This window comes from Pituophis catenifer, unplaced genomic scaffold (assembly GCF_029215685.1).
Source record: "Pituophis catenifer annectens isolate HBS135680 unplaced genomic scaffold, rPitCat1.0.hap2 SCAF_1, whole genome shotgun sequence".
NCBI lineage: Eukaryota > Metazoa > Chordata > Lepidosauria > Squamata > Colubridae > Pituophis > Pituophis catenifer.
The window spans coordinates 208,121,617-208,149,343 of record NW_027256881.1 but is presented as its reverse complement, the minus strand read 5'-3'; the positions used below and the strand labels follow the sequence as shown (position 1 = coordinate 208,149,343).

General features: G+C 36.5%; 1 protein-coding gene across 21 annotated transcripts in view; it reads right to left on the bottom strand.

The window, feature by feature from the left end:
* Positions 1–2,771: 2,771 nt before the first annotated feature.
* The window catches only part of NEB (nebulin), a 210,280-nt gene continuing 185,324 nt past the window's right edge, over positions 2,772–27,727 (bottom strand). For 6 of the 21 annotated variants that reach the window (XM_070944263.1, XM_070942819.1, XM_070943387.1 and 3 more), the window contains 22 exons: positions 26,489–26,593; positions 25,111–25,215; positions 23,290–23,382; positions 22,416–22,508; positions 19,417–19,509; positions 18,888–18,980; positions 17,421–17,513; positions 14,763–14,855; positions 14,197–14,289; positions 13,679–13,771; positions 13,169–13,261; positions 12,654–12,746; positions 12,125–12,217; positions 11,627–11,719; positions 9,150–9,242; positions 8,749–8,841; positions 6,945–7,052; positions 6,357–6,546; positions 5,758–5,850; positions 5,397–5,546; positions 3,966–4,075; positions 2,772–3,469 (listed from right to left, as the gene is read on the bottom strand). In XM_070944263.1, coding sequence (XP_070800364.1) covers positions 3,296–3,469; positions 3,966–4,075; positions 5,397–5,546; positions 5,758–5,850; positions 6,357–6,546; positions 6,945–7,052; positions 8,749–8,841; positions 9,150–9,242; positions 11,627–11,719; positions 12,125–12,217; positions 12,654–12,746; positions 13,169–13,261; positions 13,679–13,771; positions 14,197–14,289; positions 14,763–14,855; positions 17,421–17,513; positions 18,888–18,980; positions 19,417–19,509; positions 22,416–22,508; positions 23,290–23,382; positions 25,111–25,215; positions 26,489–26,593 — 2,337 coding nt within the window. In that variant the 3' untranslated portion in view covers positions 2,772–3,295. The remainder of the gene's footprint in view (positions 3,470–3,965; positions 4,076–5,396; positions 5,547–5,757; positions 5,851–6,356; positions 6,547–6,944; positions 7,053–8,748; positions 8,842–9,149; positions 9,243–11,626; positions 11,720–12,124; positions 12,218–12,653; positions 12,747–13,168; positions 13,262–13,678; positions 13,772–14,196; positions 14,290–14,762; positions 14,856–17,420; positions 17,514–18,887; positions 18,981–19,416; positions 19,510–22,415; positions 22,509–23,289; positions 23,383–25,110; positions 25,216–26,488; positions 26,594–27,727) is intronic. The other 15 variants (XM_070944177.1, XM_070944345.1, XM_070943071.1 and 12 more) reach the window with 14 other exon arrangements.

The following is a 27,727-nucleotide window of genomic DNA, read 5'->3' as shown; positions in this document are numbered from 1 at the left end:
TGGTTGTAATTATTTTGGGAAAGAACTGTGTTGTGTTAAGATTAAAATTAGCTTTAGTCAAGAGAATGTATTTTTAAAACAGCATTTAAACTCTTTATTAATAACTGACATGGCAAAAGTGCTGATTTGTCTATTGCAGGAAAAAAAGGATAAGGGTGAATCAATAGGTCTGGACTGTCTGGGCCTTTGTAAAGGTTAATAGAAAGGGTTTTTAAAACCAAATTAATCTGGCAATTGCCTTCTATGATTATATGGTAATTTAATTCCAATTTTGGTTTTTCAGCATAAATCAGTAATGAATAATAGGGTACAAGAAAACCTCAAGAGAATCAAAGACTATCTTTAAGCTAGGAATATGCTTTCAATATTGAGGAGAGAACAGGCTATATAGGAATTTATAAACCAGTTCTGCAAACCTATTAAACAATGTCGTCCTTCATCTATTCCCAAAGCTGTTGGAAATGACTCAGAACAATATATCTAATCCTCTTGATTTTTGATGAGGATCCTTGAGTTTTTAACCTTCAGTTGTTATTGCTTCCCATTTGTTTGACATCACAGGATAAGTTGGATTGGATATCAAAAATTGTGTCAATCCAGCACTCTTGTTTATTTAAATTTTAATTTTCTTATTATCATATAATCTCACCTTGTTTTCTACCATTTGTAACATCTCTATCTATGCTCATCGTTCATAAATATTTATGGCAACCGTCATATGATGGTTATAAATTAGACCCAACAAGCCCTTAAAAATATAAGGGAAAATTTAGTTTCCATTTAATTTACTGACCTGAAATAATCGTTGCTTTTTGCTTGCCCCTTTTAATCCCTCTCTATTCAGTTATTTTGTTACCGCAAGTATATTTTCCTTCTTAAGGAAGATAAAGCTAAGAGAAATTGATACATGAGGATTGTGCCCATCAATCATGGTGAGGAGAAACTGCTACAAATGAAATACAGTCATTGTGAAGTATACTGTATTACCCTCAATGCTAATCAAGGATCAGAAGCTTGACAATGAGAAGTAATCACAGAACAAAAATAAGGTGTGTTGGTTGAAAAGAACTGAATATAACAGCAGCAGCTGGTGGTCTTCAGATGATAAAAGAGGTGGTCTACCAGGGAGACTGGGAAAATTGCTGAACCACTTACCTTGAAGGAATGAGGCCAAGATCTGGGGAGAAAGCTAAAATTACTGTTGTTCTCAGGAAAGCAGGAAAATCTTACTATAGTGAATTGGACTTTGATTCTGAAAAAGCAACCCAAGAATTTCCGATGAAGTAGATTGTAGATTAAGGAAGGACGCCCCCATTGTTTAAAATGTCAGTGTGAAAAGTATGAACATTCTGCCAGATTCCAATTTATAGTCTGTTTCTATCTTTTTGAGGCCTGAAATCTTAATATATGCGGGTTCAGCAATCTCTTGTTCAATTATGCAATTAAAGTGTCATTTTTTTCAAACTGATCTCTTGGAAGTCTGCATCAGAGTTCAACCTCCCAGGATTCCCTGTTGCAGATTTCAAAACGACCATTAGTTAACCAAGAGATTGCTGAATTCAACATATGTTAAAAAGTTAAACAATGGATTTTTAACATTACAATGATAAATGGAAAAGTTATTTCTGTCTCCTGTGTTGTCTGCATCTGGGTAATCAACCTGTCTTCATCACACTGCCCACAACCCAGTTTTAATCCAGCATCAGTTTAGTTTTGCATCTGATGAAGGGAGATGCAGCTCCTAAATCTTACAGCTTTTAATAAAATTATGTAAATGGGGAAACATTCTTCCAGTCTCCTAGAAGAATTGCAGCCACTGTTTCAAGGTGCAGTGTTGTTATTATACTGGTGATACCCAATTGCAATATGTCCTCCTGAACTAAACCCATGATACAAAGTCTTATCCTGTTATCTGGAGGCTGTTGGGGTGTGAGTGAAGTGAAACAGGTTTAACCCAAGCAAGATGCAACTTGCCTACTAAGCATCTCTCTCCAGCATTCTCTCTTCACAGGGAACCACTGCTAATGGGCAGGTCTATCACATGCAGGTCTTCCTGGACCCATAGCTACTGCTAGAAGGGCAGGTGGAAGGCTTGGTCAGTAGGGCTTTTACCCAGCTTTAGGGGATGCGCTAGCTGTGGCTATATCTAGAATGGAAGATTTCAGAAGAGCAAAGTATCTCATGTGCATGGATCATACATGTATTAATATCCTCTTGAAAGCTACAATAGGTGCAAATGAGTGGCCTCCAGATGCAGGCCCTGCATTGGTTACTCACAGCTTCTGGCTGCAATTTAAAGCCTTATGAAGCCATATATGATTTGGACAACGGTATTTATTGGGCAACCTCCAGCCAGAAATTTCCTGCTTCATATGTACATGTGGTTAATATTGTTGGTTCCCTAGTTTTATGAAGTAAGGGAGGCTGAGGTCAGGAGGAAGTGTTGAAATTTCTGTAATGTCTCATGTGCTATGGGATAACCCTTGGACTTGCTCCCGATTTGCTCCCGACTTGCTCCCGATTTTCAGAAGATGGTAAAGATGGGGATGCTTTGGCAAGCTTCTGGAGATCGATGGGTGAACACACTCAAGTTCATGGGCTACATGTTAGCATCAAATACTTTTAGAATTAATTTGCATTTTGAATTTTTTTTAGTATTAATATTATCGATGTTTTATCACTACTTTGGATAATTTTATTGTACTGTTGTAGTCACAACAGCAAGGACTCTGAGAAGCAAATAAGTAAATAAAATGAAATACAGCACATAATAGATTTGCGGAAACATGACATTTATTAGTCACTAATTTGAGAGGAAATTAACAGCACTGCGACCCAAGAACACGCAGATTAACAATGCATGCATCACATCAGCATTCTCTAAGTAGAGCAGAAGAGAGGCTTTCCACTTTTAACTAGTTTAAGGTGGTGTATACTAGAAACAGACATGGATACATCCGGCTGTGTTTAGACTATCGTGTGTGATCACTGCATCTCTTGGAAAAACCACATAAACCAATACAATTCAATGATTCGTGAAAATAAACTGAATCGTACAAATTCAGCTGAATTAAAAGAGGGATGACGTACTGAATTTCAAGTACCCAAAACTCTCTTTTAAACACCTAGTCAAACTAGGATGGATAATGTTTCCTGAAAGTTTTAGATGCCAGACAATTCTTCACATGTATCAAGAGAGAGAAAATAAGGCATTTTTGGCGACTTCTTATGAATTGTACTGAACTGATGTGGCATAAAGGGCTTTCTTATTGTCCATGTCAATGTGAGTCTCCGTTTAAACTCCTTCTACGTAGTTGGCTGGAAGCATGCCTGTTTTGCCTGTTCTTTGCACAGTTCCATACATCCATCCTTCATCGATGGCTTGGACGTTGACAATTGCATCACCATCTTTGAAAGAGACTTCATCAGCATCCGATGCTGTGTAGTCATACATAGCACGATAAGTCTTCTATTGTGATCATATTAGGGAGAAAAATAATATCCACATGTTACTAGCATAAACACAAGAGTACAGGGAACAATCAATTCAACACTTTTGTGAAGCTTTGAATATAAAGACCTCCCTCCCAAACACATTAATAATATACCTCAGTCCCTCAAGTGAATAAATATTCATTCCAAAGATGACCATTCATTCAGACATATGAAGGTTCTATTTTACTCCCAAGAAATGGCAACCCTTCCACACAGGGCAGGCAATGATGAGTTAATGTTAAAGTATAATCTAACATAATCCAAGTTTCCTTCCCATTACAATTTGCCACCATGACCTTATATGTAAGCATGTAAGGAGCAAACCTTGATGTCATGAATCAGGTTCAACCATTCTGATGAGGTCATTGGCTTGTGGAGGACTCACCTGTACATAGGCTCAATTCAGAAATACCCTCTGCCTGCAGAAAACACCATTTTTATAGATACTTTTGTTGGATAGTTTTACTTACCCCTGCAGTGGATGGATGAGAGGGGATGGAAGATATTGTAGTCTGTTGAGTCGCAACAGAAGATGATCTTTGTTGTGGCAGCTCTACAGTTTTGGCATGTTTGTAATCCACTAATGAAGGAAATGAAGTTGAAATATATCAGAAGAAGCAAAAAAAACCAAAAAACACTCCAGTGTGTTTTCAAAATACATGTTTAAATGGTGCTTGAATACTGGGTATGTTTTTCAAATTTTGTTAGTGGTTGAAGCTATACATTAATATAGCACTGATGTATGTATTGTTAGAACATCTCTCTGTAAAAAAAATTGTAAAAGAATATTGCCCACAGAGATGGTACTAACATTTTTTTTTCTTTTTGGCATAAAAGGGTGTTGCTACTTTTTAGTACTTTTTCCAGGTTGAAAAGAATCACTCTGGTATTGTACATTAAATAAATTGTGGCATTTATATGTTGCATTCCCAAGAAGGTGTTATCATGCTATAACCAACCCTTATGTAGGTATAAAAATAATGTGTGGCTGTTATAGTAGCTAGTGTTGATACTACAGCAGCCAAAATATTGCATTATTCTTAGTCTTCCCATTCTGCTTTATCCATGCTCAATTGTTTTGAACAATGAATTACAAGTTTTGTATGACATTCCACTTGATGATAATTTTTCAAGACTGGCAAAAAATATGTAGTTTTCCTTCCAGTTCCATCTTTTCTATCATTTTTTTAACACATAAAATAAATCTTGAGTTTTGGCACTAACAATGCTCTTCTGGCCTTTCTATCAAACTGCAGGGAAGCTGATTAAATTCTAAATAGATGGCTCATGAGGAGAGTAAGCAAATGGAAGCCAAAAGGGAAAAAAAGGAATTTATGATTTATGTTTTTGATGATTAGATAGGATAGGTTATAAAAAGAAGAGAGTCGTGAGGTAACTTTGACAGAGAAGTTAAAATATGACCATAGTGAAAAAGATTGGAAGCCACTTCTTTATATTTTTCTTTATACTATTTTCTTCTTTCTATATTTCTTCTTTTTTTTCCTTTCTACACTTTTAGCTTTTTTTTTCTCCCTCCTTTTTCGTTCTATTTTAGTTTCTATTAGTTTTTATTTGTTAAATTTTTCAGATACACACAAATTATGCCACCAATTTCCCGTATAAGGTGACTCTGGGCAGTTTACAAGTTATAAAATAAGTAGAAGAATAATTAAAATATTAAAATATTAATCAATCGGTCAGAATAGAGCTGGAAGGGACCTTGGAGGTCTTCTAGTCCAACCTTCACTACACTTCACCACACTTCACAGGTTAAGGTTTTAAAACTGTATTGAAACCAAAACTAAGAGTTGGGTAGAATAGGATTTTTTACTCCGTCAGCTACCTCCAGTAGTTAGTGGCTCCCTCATATATATTTGATGGGAAATTATTTATGTTTTTACCTGTTGCAGTTGTAGGAAAGAAGCCTCCATTGCTGTAATATGACAAATGCTGATCGGCGGCCTCTGAATGCTCAGATTTTTCATCCCCGCCACTGAGACTGACAGCACTGGCGGAACGTGAATGCTCTCGGCTACGTCGCTTGGCTTGAACTGGGAGCCAGAGGTGAAGAAATAATAGTGAGGGGGAACACTGTGGTTTCTTACTTAGCAGGAAAGTAAGATATGTTAAATTCCTAACATAAAGCTGCATTTTGAGAGAGCTAAAACAATAAGCTGCCACTTTGTGTTTCATCCATAATGAAGCTCAAATATTCTTTTCTATTGGTACGATGCTCACAATTTCACAAATAGCACAACATACCTGCCAGCAAGTGCAAGCTTCTCGACTGAATGTTATCTTCTGCTGGGTCATAGTCAAAGACTGATCCAGGATTGGTTCGCCAAACACGAAGGCCTGAAGAAACGTAGGATGAGAGTGGGATGTTGTTTTGTGTTATTGCAGTTTGACTTTGCAATCAAACAGTCAAGATATAAGTAAATGAATGCTTGTCGTTTTTACAAGCCACATTTAGAAAACTAGTTTAGTAGTTATGCTTGAAATGTGGTTTGACTGAGAAACAACAAAGCTGTTGTTATCCTCTGTAAACATAACAAACAATTATGGTTAGATGATCTAAGATACTTTCCTAACAATTGAATCTGGAATAGACCATTAACTCAATAGACCTCAATATAAACTCGCTGTTGTGCAGAATAAAGTCTGCATGCTATGAAGAATGGATTTTACAAGCAGATTTGGTTTAGACATAGCTTAGTACAGGTAAACTCTCAAGATAAATCAACTTTTTTTAAAAAAACATATTTAGTAAAATTAATTCTCTGCCACGTATCTTGACACAATGCATTATAGTTTTGTATGCTTCATTTAGGAAAATCCATACAATATAAGATAAGATATACCTGTTAGGTTATTCAGTTCTTGATCCTGACCTATTCGTTTCTGCTCCATTTCTACAACTCTTCTCTGAATGCCCCTATAGTTAATGTCACTGAAGTCTTGCATATTCTTCTTTACACGTTCTGTTATGGGATCTGTGACAACAGGTGTGAAACTACCTTTGGTCTTTTCAAAATCTTCATGGTATTTCACCTGGAATTTTTTTAAAAAAAATACAAATTCATTCCAGATAGTCATATTTGAGATAGCTTACCTGGTAAGAATTAGTAGTGGAGTACAAGACTCATAATTTTCAGCCTCTAATAACTAGGAATTATTTCCCCAATAATTGATTTTCCTGATTAAATAAGGCATCCATAGTATTTTTTGCTTGAAAGGCATCAGGTTGGGGAAAGTTATTTTAAATAAGTGCTTAATATCTGCTTACCCACTGAAATTATGAAAAGTTTATATAGTAAGTTGTCCAAACTCCACAAGCCAATTTTAGTTTCTGCTTTGGATGTTACATTTGAATTATTGTATCTTAAAATATGTTACTGTTGATAGTTTGCTTGGGCTGTTTCTTGGCTTTCATAGAAAGCAGTACTCACTGTGGAAATGTGCCGCTGTGTCTCCCGAACACGCCTCATTTCAGGGGTATCGAAGACAAAAGGTGCTTTACCTTGTACTTGCTTCCGGAAGCTATCTGAATAGAGGATCTGACAACATTAGAGAGTTTGAATTAATGTTACTAGCCATTAGTGAACAGATTTTTAAAAGATGCTTCATTTAGAAGTTGTAAGGAATCAAGAAATGCCAAATATGAAAACAAGCTTAGAGGCATATCAGAAACATTTATTCTTTACTAACTCTTGATCTTAAAAAGTTATTGGGCGTGTAATATTGTTTTTTTTTTTAAAAAAATCTATACAATCTCTTAACCCAGTGGTCCCCAACCCCCGGTCCGCGGACCGGTGCCGGGCCGTGGAGTACCTGGCACCGGGCCGCGCAGTGGCCGGGGGACATGAACGCTGCAGCGCAAAGGCTCCTGGGCCGTGCGCAAAAGCTCCTGGGCTGTGCGCAAAAGCTCCTGGGCCGTGCGCAAAGGCTCCAGGGAAGAGAGCCCCGCGCAGGTACACACGTGTGGCCCAAAGTCCCCACCCCTGTGCGCGCTCAGCGGGCCACGGTAAAATTATCAAAGGCTGATTGGTCCGCGGCGATAAAAAGGTTGGGGACCACTGTCTTAACCTACTCAACCTGAAGGGTTCTAAGGAGATAGCTTTCAAAACCACAGCAACAGAACACAGAACTGTTTTGCATTGTCTCTGATTCTTCGTTGTGGTTTTTCTGCATGGCTAATAGAAGGTTCTAAGACCTTCTGCTTATAAACGTGGCCTATTTCCAACATGGTGCAATAAAACAGCCCGTCTTAATCCCAGGCACTCAAATCAACCGTATGCCATTCCAAGAAAAAGTGCTAGCTTTAGATTTTGGTTGCTCCAAAGGCAATGGTGCTTCTATCATAATTTGGCAGCCCCCTAAAGCACTTGGTTCAAACTCTTTGCATGCAAACCTGAAGCACAAGTGATACACTTAAGGCAAGGGTGGTCTCACTTGCTCCTAGACTGGGAAAAAATGTAAGGAAGGGAGACCCTATAGCAGATAGAAACCAACTCTGTGATTAGTACTCATAAGGCTCAAAAGGGGAGAACAGATCATGAAGTCCAGGATTGGACTTCTGAGAATGATTAAAATCACAGAAAGCCAATGTTGGTGCCCGAAGTAGCTCCACCATCATCTCAATGGGGCTCAAATGCCTTTGTGTGTTTACACAAAAGACATGTGTACCTTGACGTCTACAATTGTGTTGACTTCCTTCCTTCCTTCCTTCCTTCCTTCCTTCCTTCCTTCCTTCCTTCCTTCCTTCCTTCCTTCCTTCCTTCCTTCCTTCCTTCTTTTTAGGTCTTACATTATTGGACATAAAATAGTTAAAAATATTTGTAAAGAACTGCTTCAAGGCACTCTGAGGAAATCTTAAAACTTATATTTAGATTAATGCAGGCTTGGGTTTTTTTTTAAAGCCTAAAATGCAAAGATCATTTTGATCCATGTAACATGAACAATATAAAGGCTATTTATCTTTTTTTTTTAAGTCTAGCTCTTTACTGAAGACAGTGGCAATTTAAAGTCCTTAAGCCATGCTTAAGCAGAAATATTGCACCATTAAAAACCAGATCATATGCTTAGATAATATATTAGTTTCTAAATACCAACATAAATCTATAACACTAATGCAGTTATTAGTCTGGATTCTGGAAATATTTTGAACATTATAGAATATATATATATATATATATGTAAACAGTAAGTATATATAAAGTATATAAAATATAAATTGGTTGTTCTTGAAAATACCGAGCTAATGTTTTCTTGATTGCGTTTGGCCCTCTCCATCTCTGGAGTGATCGAAGTTGGGGTTCCTTTTCCCAGGCTCTCTTTGTACAAAACCTACACAACATACAATAAAGTGTTGAAAAATCAAAGATTAGATGCTTGTTTGTGAGCAATTTTGTTAAGCTGGATTACTATGAAGTAAGAGTGCAATCACTACAGTACATGGGTAGACACATAACCCAGGAAACAAAATGGTTAAAAAGTTACAGGGTGAAATAAAAACAAGAAGAAGAACAAAAATGACAATAAAAGGAGTGTTGTGTTTAAAAAATATAAAATGAATAGGATTGAGCTATATTAGATGCAGGACAAGATTGATCAAATTTGTTATTTTAAGTTACTTCTTTTTTTTTTTCCAATACCAAGCTAATGTTTTCTTGATTGCGTTTGGCTCTTTCCATCTCAGGAGTAACTGGTGTTGGGGTTGCCTGCCCCAAATTTTCTTTGTAGAGAACCTGAAGATTGTAAAAGTATCCAAAAATCACACAATCACCAAAAAAGTCACCAAAAAAAATATCACAAAAATATAATTCAAATAAAATATCTAGCTGTTATTTCTTTTGCAAAAAAAAAAAAAAAAAGTGCTTGAAGGCTTTTTCTGAAAAGAATACAAATAAAAATATAAAAATAATGATAAAAAGTTCATGATGTCCAAGGTAAACTTGATAAAAATGAAATGTCATTTGAGATATGGTTATTTTTTTTCTCTATTTCACACAAGTTAGGAAAACATATACTTCATTGATCACAGTTACATGGTTTTAGGTTCTTATGAAACCAAAGACATTTAATAAAACTGAAATATGAACGCAAGACAAAGAGGTGCTTGAATCAAACCTCACTTATTTGTTAAAGAGATCTCTGCAATATATGAAAAAATATTCTATGAGAAATCACAAAGAGAAATTGTAGTATATTTTGGTGTAAATTAATAAAGGCAACATTCAAGTAGCAGCATTTAGAAGGAAAAATTAAGGTGAGATGATTAATACAGAAAATATTATTTTAAAGATAAGGATTCTATCCAGTTAGCAAGATCCATTACATTGTGCAATGGTTCTTTTCAGTGAAGTCTTTATGGTTAAAATAATGGTCCAATATTAGTTATCTTACTAACAAAATAATAATCAAATAACTTCTGTTGCCTATCAATTGCTTGCTCAGTGAAAACCATGCAACAGGAAGTTATCTTGAGATGTTTTTCTCATAGGAAATGGACTAAAGGCACAGTGTATAGTTCTCCATACCAACTCACATAGATCTTTTCATTCTAATTCCTGTACATACTTCTGATCACATCATACTCCTACCGATATTAAGGTTCTATGGAGTCCTTGGTGCTCTGTGAGCTTGGATGTCTTGTTTGCAGATGTCTCATTATTCAACTAGCTAACATCATCAGTGCTAGTTTGCTCTCTGTTTATATACCGTAGCTTGCCCTGCCAGTGTATTACCAAGCAAAAAACCATACCCCCACCAACACTGGCAGAGCAAGCTACAGTATATAAACAGAGAACAAACATCACACCCACTAGCACTGATGATGTTACCTAGTTGGGTAATGAAACATCAGCAAGCAAACAGCCAAGCTCAGAAACCACCAAGGACTCCACCAATAGTGGGTTTCACTTACTTTTGCTACTGGTTCGGAACTGTGAGCACCTGCTCATGTATGGTGCTTCTGCGCATGCGCAGAACCTTCTGTGCATGCACAGTGTCCATGATGACATCCAGGCGGGTGGGCAGAGCTTGCCGCCGCCACTACCGATTCGCCCGAACTGGGACGAACCGGGAGCAACCCACCACTGGACTCCACAGTATAATCTTGATCTACATAGATTCTCTTCTATTGGTACATTAAGGTTCTATTTATTTTTAGATTGGGTATGATATAATTTCTCTGCAAACCTCACTGCACCATGCTAAAAAAATTGAAGAGCATGAACAATAAGCCCGCTAAAGAAGAATACACTGAAATCCATCATTACTGCCAGGCCCCAAGAACCAAGAATAACATGTGGAGTTACTTCTGAATGGTTTCCTCTATTCTTCTATATATACAGAAACCTTCTGTCTTCCCCTATAGACAGAAATCTGCTAGACTAAAGCAAGTATTTGCATAACTACACTAGGGAGGAGACATTTAACTCTCTTCCTGCTGAGCAAACTTTCCAGCTATGCTGCCTCTTTGCCCTCAGGAAAGCAGCCCATCCATCCTGGAATTCAGACTTATAACCCATCACATTCAGACCCATCACAATTATAATTTATACAGAACAATGAACTGATAGTCTAAGTTATTTCAGAATTATTTTTTCCTAAATGTTGTTATCAACAAGATCTCATTCATTACATCAGTTCCAGAACAAAATTCTGATTATGCTGTGTTTTCTCTGCTGTGCAATTTTATATAACCAGCAGCTGAGGTGCATATAGAAATGTTAACCATGTGTTTTTTGACTTGGCCTTTCATTATCCCCAAAAGGGATAGCTTATATTTTAAGGTTAGGTCATTGTTCGTGAATTATTCTGCCTCTTACAAAACAGTTATTTGCATAAACCTCTTCTCAAGAACAAGTTATTTGGACCAGAAATCATAGCATGTAGTAATATCTGGATAGAGTCCTATTGCCATGGTTGCTAGTTTATGAAAATTCTTCAAAATCTGATGGTTGAATATTACTATTAATATCAGAGGTATCTTATGAGTAGAAGGTAAGTGATCAATACATCAGTATTTTACTTCAAGGATATTTTTAGATACAAAAGGCAACATTTCTGAAGTTTTGTTAGCATGTTATATTTTATTATATCAAAAATATTTTTGTTTTTAAAGTACCGAGCTAATGAACTCTTGATTGCGCTTCGCTCTCTCCATGTCAGGAGTGATAGGTATCGGAGTACCTTTCCCCAAACCCTCTTTGTACAAAACCTACAAGGTAAAAAACGGGTGTCCAGTAACCATAGAATAGCAACAACCAAAATTATCTTTCAAGAGTTTACAATGTTAATGCCAGGAGCACACCAGCTTTCAGTATAGAAACTGTTGAATTGTGTCAGAACAGAGACCTTCAGTCAACAACCAAATAGAAAACAATCTAGTAGGATAAGGAAGCTGATAGACAGCACACGTCAATCAAGCACTCTGCTGAAGAAAGTAGTAGCTCAGATCTTTTTGGGAATATGTTAAAGTTAAGTTGCAGAAAGAGTTCAAAAGGTAAATGGTTTAGGCCAAGAGGCAAAAATGGGAGCTATAGTTTAGTTAGAAAACACAAAGCTCTAACACATTTAATATTATTTTAAACCATTCATTCCTTTGCCTCTTTCTTTTAAATACCGAGCTAATATGTTCTTGATTGCGTTTGACTCTCTCCATCTCTGGAGTGACAGGGGTAGGAGTTCCTTTCCCTATGTCCTCTTTGTACATCACCTACAGGATATAAAAAAGGTAATCTAGTAATTACAAAACAGCAACGTTCATCAAAAGATGTTAATAACTTATGGTGTTAATACTTGGATCACACCAACTTCCAGGGAAGCTTGCTAGCTATTGATTTCAGGGTCATCTGGAACAGAGACCGTTAATCAACACCCACACAAGAAAATGTTCTAGTAGGATAAGAAAGATAGAAAAGCTGAAAGGAAGGTAAAAACACCGGGTATGCTGAAAAATAAACATAATTAATCAATTCTTAGTAGCAGTAACAGTAGTAGAGTAGTAGACGACTTAGGTTGAAGAAGGAATTCCAAAGGTCAGAACCTTGTTTTAAGGGTAAAATTGAGACTCCAACAGTTAGAAAGCACAGATCATTCACACAACAACTTATTTTCAAAATATTAGGTATAATTTCTCTTCTTTTGAATACCGAGCTAATGTGTTCTTGATTGCGTCTGATTCTCTCTATCTCAGGAGTGACAGGTATAGGGGTACCTTTTCCCAGTCCCTCTTTGTATAAGACCTGAAGGATACAAAAGAGTATCCAGCAATTATGAAACAGCAAGGATCAGAAAACATATTAATAGCCAGCGTGGTTAATATTTCTATTGCACCAGCTTCCAGTGAAGCCAGCTGGCTGTTGATTTCAGAGTCATCTGAAGCAGAGAACTTGAATCAACACCCATAAGAGGAGAAAAAAAACTGATAAGAAAGATGAAAACGCAAAAACAAAAGGGGAGGAAATTCTGTGTTTGTTAAAAAAAAAGAAGAAGAAGTGAGCAAATCTTAGTAGCATAAGTAGACCTGATCGGGAGAAGGAATTTCAAAGATAGGAGGCTTGTAATAGGCGAAAAGGCATTATTGATAGTTAGAAAGTAAGATCATTAACACATCAATCTACAGTATTTCAAAGAAATCCAGTTAATGTTTTCTTTTTCTGAATACCGAGCTAATGTGTTCTTGATTGCGTTTAACTCTCTCCATCTCTGGAGTGACAGGTGTAGGGGTTCCTTTCCCTACATCTTCTTTGTATGCAACCTATAGAATACAAAAAAGAAAGGTATCCAATAATTACAAAACAGCAATGTTCATGAAAAATATTAATCGTTTATGGTGTTAATACTTGGATCACGCCAGCTTCCAATGAAGCTAGCTGGCTGTTGATTTCATTGTCATCTGGAATGGAACAGAGACCTGTAATCAACACCCACAAGAAAAAATAATCTGGTAGCATAAGAAAGACGGAAAAGCTTTAAAAATGTGAAATTATCTATGTTTTGGAAAGTAGTGAGTCAAGTCTTAGTAGGAATAGCAAACGTAGCTTGAAGAAAAGATTCCAAGGGTGGGGGATTGTTGTAAAGGGTGTATTGGCAGTACTGATAGTTAGAAAGCAAGGTCATTAACACATCAACTTTTTTAAAGAATTCAGGTCAATTTTTTTCTTCTTTTGAATACCGAGCTAATGTATTCTTGATTGCATTTAACTCTTTCCATCTCAGGAGTGATGGGTACAGAAGTTCCTTTCCCTATGTCCTCTTTGTACAACACCTACAGGATATAAAAAAAGGTAATCTGGTAATTACAAAACAGTAACGTTCATCAAAAGATGTTAATAGCTTTTGGTGTTAATACTTGGATCACACCAACTTCCAGGGAAGATAGCTGGCTGTTGATTTCCCTCTGTTAGTTGGAGCAGAGATTTTTTAAATCAACAACCATGGAAGAAAATTATGTAGTTGGATAAGAAAGGCAGAAAGGGGTAGGTGGGTGGAGAGGATTCTAAGTGTGTTGAATATTAAAAATTATGAGTCAACTCTTAGTAGTACACCTAAGTTGAAGAAAGAATTCCAAGGAAAGGAGGTGTTTTCTGGGAGATGAATCGGCACTACTGATAGTTAGAAAGGGAAGTCATTAACACATCAACTCATTTCAAAGAATTCAAAGAATTCTTTTTTTCTTCTTCTTTCCAATACCGAGCTAATGTGTTCTTGATTGCGTTTGACTCTCTCCATCTCTGGAGTGACAGAAGTTGGGGTTGCTTTCCCTACATTCTCTTTGTACAACACCTGTGGGATAGAAGAGCAGCCAAGTAAGCCAGCAATAATTAAAATGGAAGGATTTTGTTACTGATGCTTTACAAAGAAGTTGATCGAGAAGTGGAAACATCTGGCTGGATGATGGTATCATAATAAGTTTTCTTTTCAAAAAGCAGGAACTAGTATTCTTTACATATAGTGTCATCCTTTGAAGGCGCATTTTGGATCTTTGTATAATATTCACAGAAGATCGAACATACCAGTGATAGGAAAATAGAGTATTATATTTTGGCAATAATTTGGAGGCAAGGTATTGAATAGCAGGAAAGGTTTAAAAGTCTTCAAAATGATGCTATCCTAAGTTGAACAACAAAGAGCAAAGTTTCATAGAAAGCACAATGAAAACATTAACAAGATGGAACTGGGATTGGGAAAAACTATCTTTTTTAAAAAAAAAAGAAAAAAAAGAAGAGAGAATTAAAATGCCAGTTTCCTAGAAGTACCGAGCTAATGATTTCTTGGTTGTGTTTGACTCTCTCCATCTCAGGAGTGACAGGAGTCGGGGTGCCTGTCCCTAGATTTTCTTTGTATAGGACCTGCATGGTAAAAGAAGGTGGGACAAAAGAAAAATAAGAATGAAAAACAAAGGTCACTTCAAATATGCCAAGAATGTTGGTCTTCAATCTCCTGGGAATGAGTCCTATTTCCAAGTCCTATTTCCACAATATTCTTTCTGTGGTTTCTTGCTTTTGTCTACCCTGCCAGCAAATCACAATGTTAAATACACTAGGAATGTTTAAGTCATCCAAGATTATGAGAAGATGTAAGAATTTGGCTTTTTAGCAATAGCAATAGCACTTAGATTTATGTACCGCTTCATAGTGCTTTGCAGCCCCCTCTAAGTGGTTTACAAAGTTAGCATACTGCCCCCAACAATCTGGTCCTCATTTTACCAACCTTGGAAGGATGGAAGGCTGAGTCAACCTTGAGCCTGTCAGGATTGAACTGCTGACAGTCGGCAGAATTGGCTTGCAGTACTGCATTCTAACTACTGCGCCAGCACGGCTCTTATGTTTTGATTAAGCTCAATAAGTATTTTAAGGTACCTACTGGGTGGATCCCGGCCATGCAACTAACAAAACCATTAAAGATTATGAATGAATGAATAGTAAATATTAACATATTTAAATGGATTTTATGTGTGGGATTCATACAGGTACTTCAAAATTTTATTGTCCCTTTAGGTTTTTCTCTATGCAGTAATTTTTATTTTTAACTATACATGGCACATTACAGCATAGTTTGTGGTTGGGAGTCACTCACTCATCATCCTATATTTTTTGGAGGCTCTGCACTGTGATGTGTTCAGAAAGGTCAAAACACACAAGATGGCAACCGTGATGGCATGATCCAAGCCCCGCCCTTTTTGTATATGGTTCCACCCATATATAAAGTGTAAAGAGGTGAGGCTTCAGTCATGATGCTGCAGCCATTATCTTGACTGTTTTGATATTTCCACCACAACCACCACCGTCACCCCTCCCTGGATGAACTTGCTCTAAGACAGAAAAGATTGGTCGAAGATGTTGGAAACTGTTAAGATTTTGAACATCAGAATGCAGTCTTGTAAAATGGCCCGATAATCCTCCCAAATGCCCAAACTATCATAAGATATCAGTAATATTACTCAAGAGTTTTTTCCATGAGATCTTTTATATTAGAATCGCTTTTCAGACTGTGCATATAAATTTAATAAATGAATAAATAAATAGTTTTAAAAATAATTTGGTTGGGGAAGGGCTTTGCTTTAGAGAGTAAGCAATGCTGCAACTGTAGAACTGTGGTGTAAAGATCACCCATTCAATATTTTGGAAACATCGAACTATATACCATGTTGGTTAAATCAAGGTTTCTTTTTGCTATGCTAAAATAATACAATAGTCTCCAACAGAACTGAGCAAAGAAACCACTGCAAAAGATATCATAAGGTTACTGGTTTGGCAGAAATAGGACATACAGCGATCTTAAAGTGATGGAAGAGAGATTCAGCTACGAATCATTATAAAAAATGATTCCAATATTTTATTCTGAGCATGCCCATATTGTTTGCATTCTTTTTTCATTTCTAAACTTCATCTGAAAAAGCACTGTACACCCTCATCCATCCAATTGGAGATTTAGACCATATTCTTTTTACAATTTAAGTTATGCTAAATAAATGATTTTTAAAAAGAATCACAGGAGTTAAAAAAGAAAAGCATAGTCAGGATTGTATTCCAGATGGTTAACATTATTCCAGGGACAGCAAAAAAGTTAACAATATTCCAGACTATTAGAATACAAAATAGTGAACAAAATAAATTCATTGGAAAATTAACTATATTGATAGATTCAATATTATTTTGATCAGTGAATTATATATAGCAGCTAATCAAGATTCAAATGACAATTTAAATGAGGTGAAAAGGGAACTTTGTGTTATTTGAAGTACAAAGCTGAACTTTTACTGAACATCTTTGAGTTGAACTACATTTTTGAAAAGATATAGCATAATTTGGCCCATGATTCTTTAAGACTATTCCTTAAAACCTGGCTGACACTGTCACAAAATCATAAATGTAAACTGCCTACACAAAGGTTCTTTTTCCAAAAGGCACCTGGACTTTCTTGATTTTTTCCCTCTTAAAAGCACTTAATCTCTCATCCAAGAAGCTCCTTCAGCATTAATTAAGTAATGCAATTTCATCCAATGAAATAAACTTTACATTGGATCCAAAGTTCCATTGTAAGCCCCATTTATTATAAGAAGATTTGGTAGACTTAAGTTTAAAATTTGCTTTTTCAATAAAAACCCACCAAATTAATTTTATTTAATTTTGGCTGGATTGTAGCCTAAATTTATGGATCCAAAATTTTGTTGTTATTTTGATCTCCTTCTCACACTTTTCACAGGAACTATCAATATGAGTTGGGAATACATATACCACCATTAAAGAAATAAAAATCAAATTTAAAAAAGGTCAGTAATTGAATGATTCAATTACTAAAACAAAGGGTTTTTTAATGAGTATTTTATGTTACTCAGAATGAGTAATATCAAGGTTTGTAATAATTAATTCCATTTTAATAAAGTTAAAGGGCATTTTTAAGTACAAAAATACCGAGCTACAGATTTCTTGATTGCGTCTGACTCTCTCCAACTCTGGAGTAACAGTTGTTGGAGTTCCAGAACCTAAATTCTCTTTGTATAATACCTGTGTAAGAAGAAATATATACGTAAAAAAAAAAAAATCAGCACAGAAAAACAATCCGGTGCAATTTTCTTTATGAAATAAGTTTTCTTCTTGAAGTCTACAGAAATTTGAAAATCCTCTTAAAAAATAAATCCTATCTTAAATCTAAAAAAGGATTCCTATTGCTAAATTGGATATGAAAGCCCACCCAAGATTTTAACTTAATTGCATTCAAATAATTTGCTGTGGCTATAATCTTAGGAATACTTTCAACCCTCTGTAGTTTCTTTTCATTCTTCCTTATGAAGGACAGAAGAAGAAGAGAACACCCAACCAGAACTCGTTTTGGGTTGATCAGACTATGTCTTCTCTGATGTAGTCTTGGAATATGAGGACCTCTTTTTGGAGGTGAGTTGTGATCTGTGGTCGTATGACTACTCATAGGCAATATAATCCCCATCGCCAAACACACAGACACTTTTATTTGCCTACATCCTTGACAGCTTAAATATATTTGGAACTGAATTATCTTGCTTGCCAAGTTCAAGGATTCACATGTTTTTATGAATAAGGGACAAAAAGGTAGCCTTCTTAGAATCCGTAGCTTGGTCTTGATTCTTCAGCCTCATGTTCTCCGGTATAAATGAATAAATAAATAAATGAAAGCTATAAACAACTACTCCATGGAGTACTACATGGAGATGGAGTTACTACAAAAGTGATAGCTATGCTATTCCTTCTCTGGAGTGAGACAGGATTGAAGGAGTGAGAAAGGATTTGGAAGTGACAGGATAGATAAAAAAAAATACTGGAATCCAGTGGAATAATTATCCCAATTTAATTGCAGTAAGGGGTCATTGGCACATGTTTGCATTTAAATATGTGCATGTACATATGGACTTTTGTACCGGAGTTTGGAACTTGGAAGACTATAATTGTGCTCTTGTTTTCATGTCCAGAATAACAAATTACCTCAAAGCTTCATTAACAAAAATAAAGATTAGCAATAAAAAGAACATTTTACAATAGTTGTTGAGACTCATTAGTTAGGATCAACGTGTTATTCTAACTTTGCATTGCACCAACACGTGGATGCCAAAAGCTATTAGAGGGATTTCCTGTTATAAGGGTTGAATATATTTGTGTAAGGCAAATCATATTGTTTTATTTGAGGAGGGGAAGGAAGCTAGGAAAGAAGTATGGTGAAAAGAAGAAGTTAAAAAAATCACTGCAAAACAAAACTAATTAGTGCTTTAATTGTCCACGTCTCATGATGGGATTAAAATGAAGAGGAAGAGATTGTCAAGATCTCATGGAGGGTTTAAAATTAAAAGGAAAGTTAGCACAAGATCATGGCAGTTAAAATTATGTATCAATAAATATTTTGAGCTATACCGAGCTAATGTTCTCCTGATTACGTCTGACCCGTTCCATTTCTGGCGTAACAGGAGTTGCCATTCCTGTGCCCACCTGTTCTTTGTAAGACACCTGTGAGGGTACAATAAAGTATCCACAAAAAACCCCAACAAAGAAGTGCAATAACCAGAACTGAATTTCAACTGGTAGTAGGTAGTAACAGTGCATGGTTAAATCCTACGGTTGGACTAGTGCCACAAAGAAAAAAGGCTAAAAGAAAGAAATAGAATATTATTCATTAAATATGTGAATGACATCGCAGGTTAAGGAAAGCATATGGAAGGGAAACACTATGTTAATTTTATGGGAGCAAATTGTTTATTATATTTTGTTTTATTTTTTTTTTAAACTTATTTTATGATGCATAAAGTTTTTCATTAGTTAAAAGTTAGGAAGGGAGATGAGTCACAAAAATCGTAGAAAATAGAGTAGGATAGTTAGAGATTATTTTTTTAAAAAAAGAAAAATTATGAGTTGTTAAAATAGATTTGATTTTATTGAGAAATACCGAGCTAATGTGATCTTGATTGCGTCTGACTCTCTCTATTTCTGGAGTACTTGATATTGCAGTTCCTTGCCCTGCATTCTCTTTGTACATTACCTGCAGAATACAAACACCCACCAACGTGAGAAATTGGATAACTGCTAAGAAAACATTAGGGCGCAATGCAAATGTTGATTAACACACTTATTTCATATATAAATGTAGACACACCCACATGCCCAGTTGCACTGTGAGAAATGTTTCCACTCTCTTTTGAAAACACTTCATGTTCAGAAAAGAATGATATAAATGGAAATACTGTAGTTTTTAATACAGGAAGTCCAGTTTGGTGTAGTGGTTAAGACATCCATTTAGAAACTGTAGTAGATGACCAGGTGGAGCCCAAAGGTGGAATCACAAGCATCATTGGTTTGGAATCGCTGCACTCCCAAATGAGACCTAAATCCAACCACCTGTGAATTCCATTGACTCTTATTTAGTGCCAATTTGCCTTCACCATTAGATCAGATTCTTGTGTATAGTTAATAACATTGAAGTGCTTTGAACTAAACTCCTGTTCCTAGAAACTTGCGCCTGACAGAAACTGGGAGACTGGGAATTCTAGTCATGCGTTAGGCACTAAGCCAGCAGGACTTTGGACCAATCACTTTGTCTCAGTCCTAGAAAGGAGGTAATGGCAAACCACATCCAAAACCTTGCCAAGAAAACTGCAAGGATTAGTCCAAGCAGTCTCCAAAATCTGAACATGACTAAATGGAAAAAAAGGTTCTTGGTTAGTAATTGTCTCGTTTAGTGGCTGGTCATAGTTACGACTGTGATGAAAATATAACCTTGTGACCAGTCCTCATATTTACAACCTTTGCAGGTCTGTAAAGTCAAGGAAAGCTGAAATAAAATAGTAAAATCATGTTTCACTTAGTGACAGCTTTACTTAACACACGGTCCCAGTTGTAGTTGCTAAATGAGAACGATCTGTATTCCATTGAACATTTTGTTTAAAACTCTTTCATGGGTCTCCTGCTGGAGAGAAGGCTTGGAACTATAAAATTCCCTTTAATTTTTTTTTTTATTTGAGAAACCCATATCTGGAAAGTTCCTTTTGAATCAGATTTGAATCACCTGAATTAATAAAAACTCTGTTTCAACTTTAAAAACATCCTTTAACATAATATCAGGCCAAGTTTTAAAAAAAGAACTATGTACGTTCAAGATTTAAACATAATATCAAACTGGTCTCACACATTTTTACTTTCTTAAAAAAATGAAAACAAAAAAGGAGAGAGAAAAGTCCTTCCGTTTTTTTTTTAAATTAAAAGTCCTGCATTTCACTCCTTTAAAAAGATGCTTACTTCCTCACATAGAAAAATTATAATTAGAATAAAGTATTCAGTCAGTTGAAAAAAAATCCAAAAACAAATAACGTAAACCTGAAGTTAGAACATGAAATATGTAATGCACAGGTCTGGCGGAACCAGATTTTGCAAAAACATATTTTAAAACTAATTCATTGGTGAAAAGCTTAGTCCAACGGATGGGGAAGGGGTGGGCGGGCAAAAAATTCAAGATGCTGGCTGTGATCATACAACTGGAATCCATTAGAGTTGAGTGATACAATAAATTTAAATTGATCCTTGGTAAGGACCTGATAGGTGAGAAAAATGCCAAATTCAGCCTAAACAACAGGCTGACTGTACGACCAACTGTAATAATAATAATAATAATTTAAAAAACTGAAGTGTGCGCCATGTATCTTGACTTTTCTGATCCCTCCACTGCAAAGCGGACAGTATAGAAAACGAGAAAGGAGAAGACAATACCTATGGGTGAAATTTTATGGTTTCTTCAGCAATGTTACATTGTTACTAACTAAACAGCCCTCAAATGAAGGAAGATTCATGGCTAGCCATAATTGCCTTATTTTCCAGGCAAATCTGTGGCACAATATTGTACTTATTATTACCCTACACTTCTAATAACCACCCTAATGGCTTATACCATCCCCTGGGCTGCAACCCCCTACTGGGCCATGGCCTATTCACAACTGGGTCATGTGAGTGGCAGGCATGTGTGCTGCCCCGCCACTTGTGTGAGTCGAGCTGCATGCACTCATGTGCTCCGGGCCACTGCTCATGCAGCCCGGTCCCCTCTCCTCCTCTCAGCCAGGTTACCAAGCCGCAAAGATTGGGGACCACTGATTTAGACTACCCAATGTATGTCCAATTAAGATTTGGTTGCATATGTACCGTCAAGTTGTTTCCAGCTCCTTGTGACCATATAAATAGATTTTTCTCCATGTAATTTGGTTTGATTACCTGACAGAATAAGCTAGAAAATTAAGTTCCGTTAAGGGTGGTGAAGTATTTAGAATTTCTAACTCTCAAATCTTTAATCCCTAACCTCAGATTTCAAGAGGTACATTGCAAAAGCTAATTTGAAGCCTGGAATCAGATCACCCCAACAAATAAATAAGCAAGCTAAATTGCATATTTCACAAACTAAGGAAACAGATATGAATAAACATTGATGTAATTGTATTAGGATTGTGCCCAGTTATCTCTGAGTATATCCAAAAACCTGTCAAACATACTGACTAAACATCCCTGTTTATAGGCAGTCAAAGCCACTGGTCTTAGGCAAATGGCAAGTTCTAGAGTAGCTTTATAGGAAGCACTTCATCAATTACTTTTGTCATTATATTTTTAATTCCATCCCATCCATCCCCATTTGTATTTTTCTACCTGAGAAACCAACTTATGGCTCATCCTCATCAGCTCAGCATTAATGCATTTAAATTCTCCTTTCAAGGTTTGTATACAAAAGTTAGCAAAGCAAATGGAACTTTAAGATGGGATACAATGAGAAGAGAACGTCCATTAAAAATACAGGAGATGATGTTAGTATATGTTAACAAGAGGAATAAACAGCAGCTTAGCAGGGTGAACAGCAGCATGTCATACTTGGCCAGCTCATTATCAAAAGAGAAAGAAAATTTTAGGCACTACCGAGCTGATGTGTTTCTGGGTCTCCTTGACCCGTTTTACTTCAGGAAGGTCAGAAATGGGAGTTCCTTTTCCAATGTGCTCCTTGTACTTAATCTACAAAGTTGCATTCAGAAGAAAGACCAAAAAAACTGATGTCATGTACAGGAGACTTACATATCCATCTCATCTCACTTTCAAGAACAGAGAAACAATTGTCACTGAAGGTTTTTATAGTTGTGGAACTTAAAGGCTTAATATGCACTCTACTGCAAAATCTCTTATCAGAAGAAAGTTAGGAGACAACACTCAAGTAAATATAGATAATTAAACAGAAGTCCTTTTCCTGGGTTGAAGAAATTCTCACACTAGAAGCAATTTGATTTATTCATAACTATGAAATTATTTTATTTTTAACATGTAAAACAACTTTTTTCTTACCTGAATGTAACCCAGATAGTTTCAAATAAGCTAGTTGCAAAATTCTATGAACTGTATAACCCCAGATTGGGAACGAGTGCCATAGTAAAAATGATTTACCTCATAGGTAGGGAACTCATAGTTGTCCAACCATGGTTGGATCCATGATTAATCCAATTAGTCCCTTCAAACATGAAACATTATACATGCAATGGAGTCACCGGAGCAAGTAAGAATTATGGATCGGATCCAGTTTCTCCAAATTTAACTTCATTGGTTTTGCTGAATATACTCTTCAGTACAGCAAAAATTATTCTTTCAACGTGTATTTTTCCCTTTCACTTCCAATCTAATTATATTTTAATTCCATTCAACACTAAGTCTAATATTAGCATAAATGACACTCAATTTTATAAGTTAAAACAGCAAGAATGTGTGTGGTTTTTTTTTTAAAAAAAATCATTTTGATGTTTTTTACCGTGCTAATGGCATCTGTGGTTTTTCTAATTCTCTGTGTCTCTGGTGTTTTTTCAATTGCTGTTCCTGTTCCAATGATATCTTTGTATAAAACCTAAAGCAAAACAAGATCAAGCATAGAAAGACATAGTCAGTTCTGCAGCAGCACCACAAATCACCAGAACATTTATTTCAATAAAAAATAGAAATAGCATCACAATATCTATTTCAATAAATAAATAATCATACCCAATCTCATTTGTGTGTCAAGTGTACTATTGATGCTTGTATGGAGAAACCACTTAGTGTTTATAATTTCAAGCAATATAAGAGGAAAGAAATCAGACCAGTAAAAACAAGGATATGAGGATATACCTCTTTAACCTTTAAGGTAAGAATCTTAGCTTTTATAGCCTGAAAACGAAGACATTCATTTGCAAACACATGAGCAAAATATAAATTCTATTCACAGTTATGCCAAATGAAGCTCTGCAGATTTTTTCTGATATTTAATAACAGCTCTTTTTAAAAAAAATATTTGTTCATTATCTAGTTTTCTAAGGCTGAGGTAGGCAAGGATTTCATAGGATCTTCAAGCTTCAGACTTCAGGTATTGAAAATAAATCATGAAGTTTTTAACAGAGAACTACCTCTCTTGGTCAAATACTTCAGTTAATAAAGACATAAAGTTACTTTGGTTAATAAAGACATCACAAAATGACGATAGTTACCCCTTGGAGCCCTTTGAGAGTTTTAGTTTCTAGAATAAACTAAAAATATTTATTCATGCCATTCCTGGATTAGCTGCTCAAAGAAAACACATGAAGCTTACAACTTTGGAACCCATAAAGGTTCATCAAGATATACGGAGATATGTCAAAATATTATTGCCGTGTATCAGTGGTGGGTTGCTACTGGTTTGCCCCGGATCGGGTGAACTTGTAGCGGTGGCGGTAGGAGGCTCTGCCCACCCACTCGGATGTCTCTGCGCACACGCAGAAGCTTCTGCACATGTGCAGAAGTGTCACAAGCGCATGTGAGCAATGCCCGCAAGAAAACCAGTAGGACCGAAACTGAAACCCACTACTGCCATGCATGTTGTACTGAAGTTATTGCATTATTTTTTAAAAATGTTAAAAGAAATAGAGTATAAGGCAGAAGTTGGCAACATGTGGCTCTTCTGACTTCATTATAAAACCCAGCATCCATTTCCATTGCCTAACCTAGCAGAGGCTGCTGGCAGTTGTAGTTCAGCAACAAGGTGATTGTTACTGGAAAGTGATTGGTTTCCCATTCCTGATGGGCAACTACAATTCCTTTTAAAACGAAAGTGGCATTAACCCTTTTTCCCCACCCTATCACTTTGTTACATAAAAGTTGAACATCCAACCATTCTAAAAATGGATGTAACAGCTACATCTTTTTACTCTGAAATTCCAGTGTGGGAAGATGGTGGTTTCAACTGTCCATCCCTGATATATTTTGCTAAAAACATATATGTTTGTGGATCAGATCTTTATGTCATATTACACTGTAAACAATGAGTGGGTTAAAATCCCTTATCACTAACTCAGGGCTAAGTTCTGGATCCAAATATGGCTCTTTTGAATTAGGAGGGAGGGAGGGAGGGAGGGAGGGAGGGAGGGAGGAAGGAAGGAAGGAAGGAAGGAAGGAAGGAAGGAAGGAAGGAAGGAAGGAAGGAAGGAAGGAAGGAAGGGTTTTCAGTTGTGCATACCTGGATTCTTAATTGTCTATTGTCAAGAGATTTTATTGGTATTAGTGAAAAGATTGAAATGTGTTAGCCAACTGGGGACCAATAACTTGCTAAATAATATAAACTTACCGAGCTGAAATTTTTCTGGTTTTCTTTAACTCGTAATATTTCTGGTGTTTCATTTACAACGGTGACCTTTCCTTTACTGTCCTGCAGATCATGTTGATACTGAAGCTGTTAAGAGAATACATGTTTTTCGATGCATTAATCTCAAAACAGATTTCCGCTTGGCCTGTTACCAGTACAGGCCACTCATTGCTCCCTGAGGGCAAGAACAGGTGACATCTTCCACTTCCCACTCTCAGCTCTCTGCCCCCTGCCCTGCACATAAGTTTCCCAGCTTTCATTCAAAGCTGCTGTTTTCCATCCTGAGCCTTCTGAAGTCCTTGAGAGCAGATGGCTTCCAGAGCTTTATTCCACTTCAGGAGCAGCCCAGCTCTGATTGGCTTCAGTGCCTAGCACATCCCTGCCCTCCAGTGTCTCGCATCTGTCTTGTGCAGCCATTTTGCTGGGAATAATCCCACAAAGGAAAGAGCAGGCACTGGTAGAGTGGTCCACTGAGAACCAGCCCGGGAGCCCTGCCTTCCTTGGCGCAGATAAGAAGGTCAAAAAGCAGAGGAAAGACCAGTCTGGCCATAATCTCCGGACTGAATACAAGCCCAACCCCATTGTCAACCCAATGTAATCTGGATTGGAATTTCTGAACTTTATTTAAGAAACAGACTGAGAGACAAAAATTTATCACTGCTGGGCAGAATTGGCCCAGGAAGAGCTCAGTCCTCTTGCTTCCAGACTGACTTTTTAAAATGTCAGTAAAAGCAATGGGACTTAGATTTATATACCGTTTCATAGTACTTTATAGTGTCATAGAACTGTCGAAGATATATAAGAAATATATTTACGGCAGCATGAACAAAGGTCACTCAAAATTTAGTATCAAATGTAGTCAAATATTGGTAAGCTATTAAGTATTCTGCATTCATGAATTCATGAGTTATTTGACAAATTCTATTAAGTTATTTGTAACTAAGCCCTCCAATCTCAGTTGGACTTGTTTTCAAAATAACCGAGAAAGGCTCAATTATTATGGGAAAATTTTAAATTTCTTGCTCAGCAAAGCAGTAATCAAGAATGTATCTTAGAGAGAATGGTAAATATGGTATCTCTGAAAAATACCTGGAATCTGTGTCCTTTTTCTTTACCTACATGATCAGCATCACTGACAATTGTGAGCATGGGACTTTGTCATCATGGTCAGAATAGCATCAGACATGCTTCTAGTAAGGTATGAGCAACCTATTTCAAACTCAAAGCAGGTGGCTAAGGCTCAAAACATTTCAGATCCCTAATGTTTTCCATCCTCTAGGCTTAATATCTAATATAAGAAAGGAAAATTGCATTTCAGGGGGAGCATGTCGGAATTCTATGAGTATGCTAAAATACATACCATGCTAAAATTCTTTTGATTTTCTCGGACCCGCTGATTTTCTGGAGTCTCTAGCACAGAGACATAGTATGGCATGGTTTTCTCTGCATCCTCTTTATACTTTTTCTGTTACATAGGTTAAAAAAGAAAGAAAATGTACTATTGCAGTAACAAAACAAATACCCATGCAGAGAGACATTTTTTGTTTGTTTGTTTGTTATTTTGGGACAATAGCAAAGTCACCACAGAAATAAAACAAACTCTATCCAGAGTTCTCACTTGAGGCTCAAATGGCCAGGGTCACATTGTCATACTTTGGACATACTATGAGAAGCTGAGAAAGTTGAAGGGAAAAAGAAGACAGGGACAATAAGAAGCAAGGTGGAGGAATAATCTACACTGGTGACAAAATGCACTATTGGAAGTCCTGAAGTTCAGGTTAGGAACAAATCATCGTGGAGAATATCTATTTACGTAGTCATTAAGAGTCACCACCAACCTGATGGCACATAATCAATCAATTAGTCAATTTGGTGTCTAAGGCAGAAATGCTTTAAAAATAAGAGCAGATACACGATAAGCATTGTATACAGGTATAATAAGGACATTCGTTAGAAGGTTTAATGGCTCGGGCTCGCACTTTCTAGATTGCATCTGTCAAACGTGATCTAGTCCATAGATCAAGCAAACTAAATAATGTTTTTTTTAAGAAAATACTTGGAAAGTATTACCTTCTAAAAGGAGAAGCCAAAACTACCTGTTAACTATAGAAGCAAGGACATTCCGGTCACAGATTTTATGACTTAAGTATTCATTTGAGAAGTGTAGACTGGGCCAAAAGGGTTGGTTGTCAGAAGTGGATTTTAAAAAATGGGGGAAGTTGAGAGCCACAGATAGTAAGATGTAATGTCATCAAATAGCCCATGTTTGGATTTGGGGATGGAAGGAAAATAATGGATTTTGGAAGATTGGGTTTTTATTTTACTTTTTTAGGGAGTTGTTAAGCACTAAAGAAGAATAAAACTCATTTACCAAATGCATTTCTGCTAAAAAAAAAAAAGTGAGAAATCGTACTTTTGATTCTTGGCAGTTGACTGAGAAATTCAGCTATACTCTAAAGCAGGGGTGTCAAACTCACGGCTTCACATTGTCATCATGTGATGTATTGCAACTTTTTCCCCCTTCGTTAAACTGGGGGTGGGCGTGGCCAGTGCATGAAGCATCCAGCCCGCGGGCTGCAAGTTTAACACCCCTGCTCTA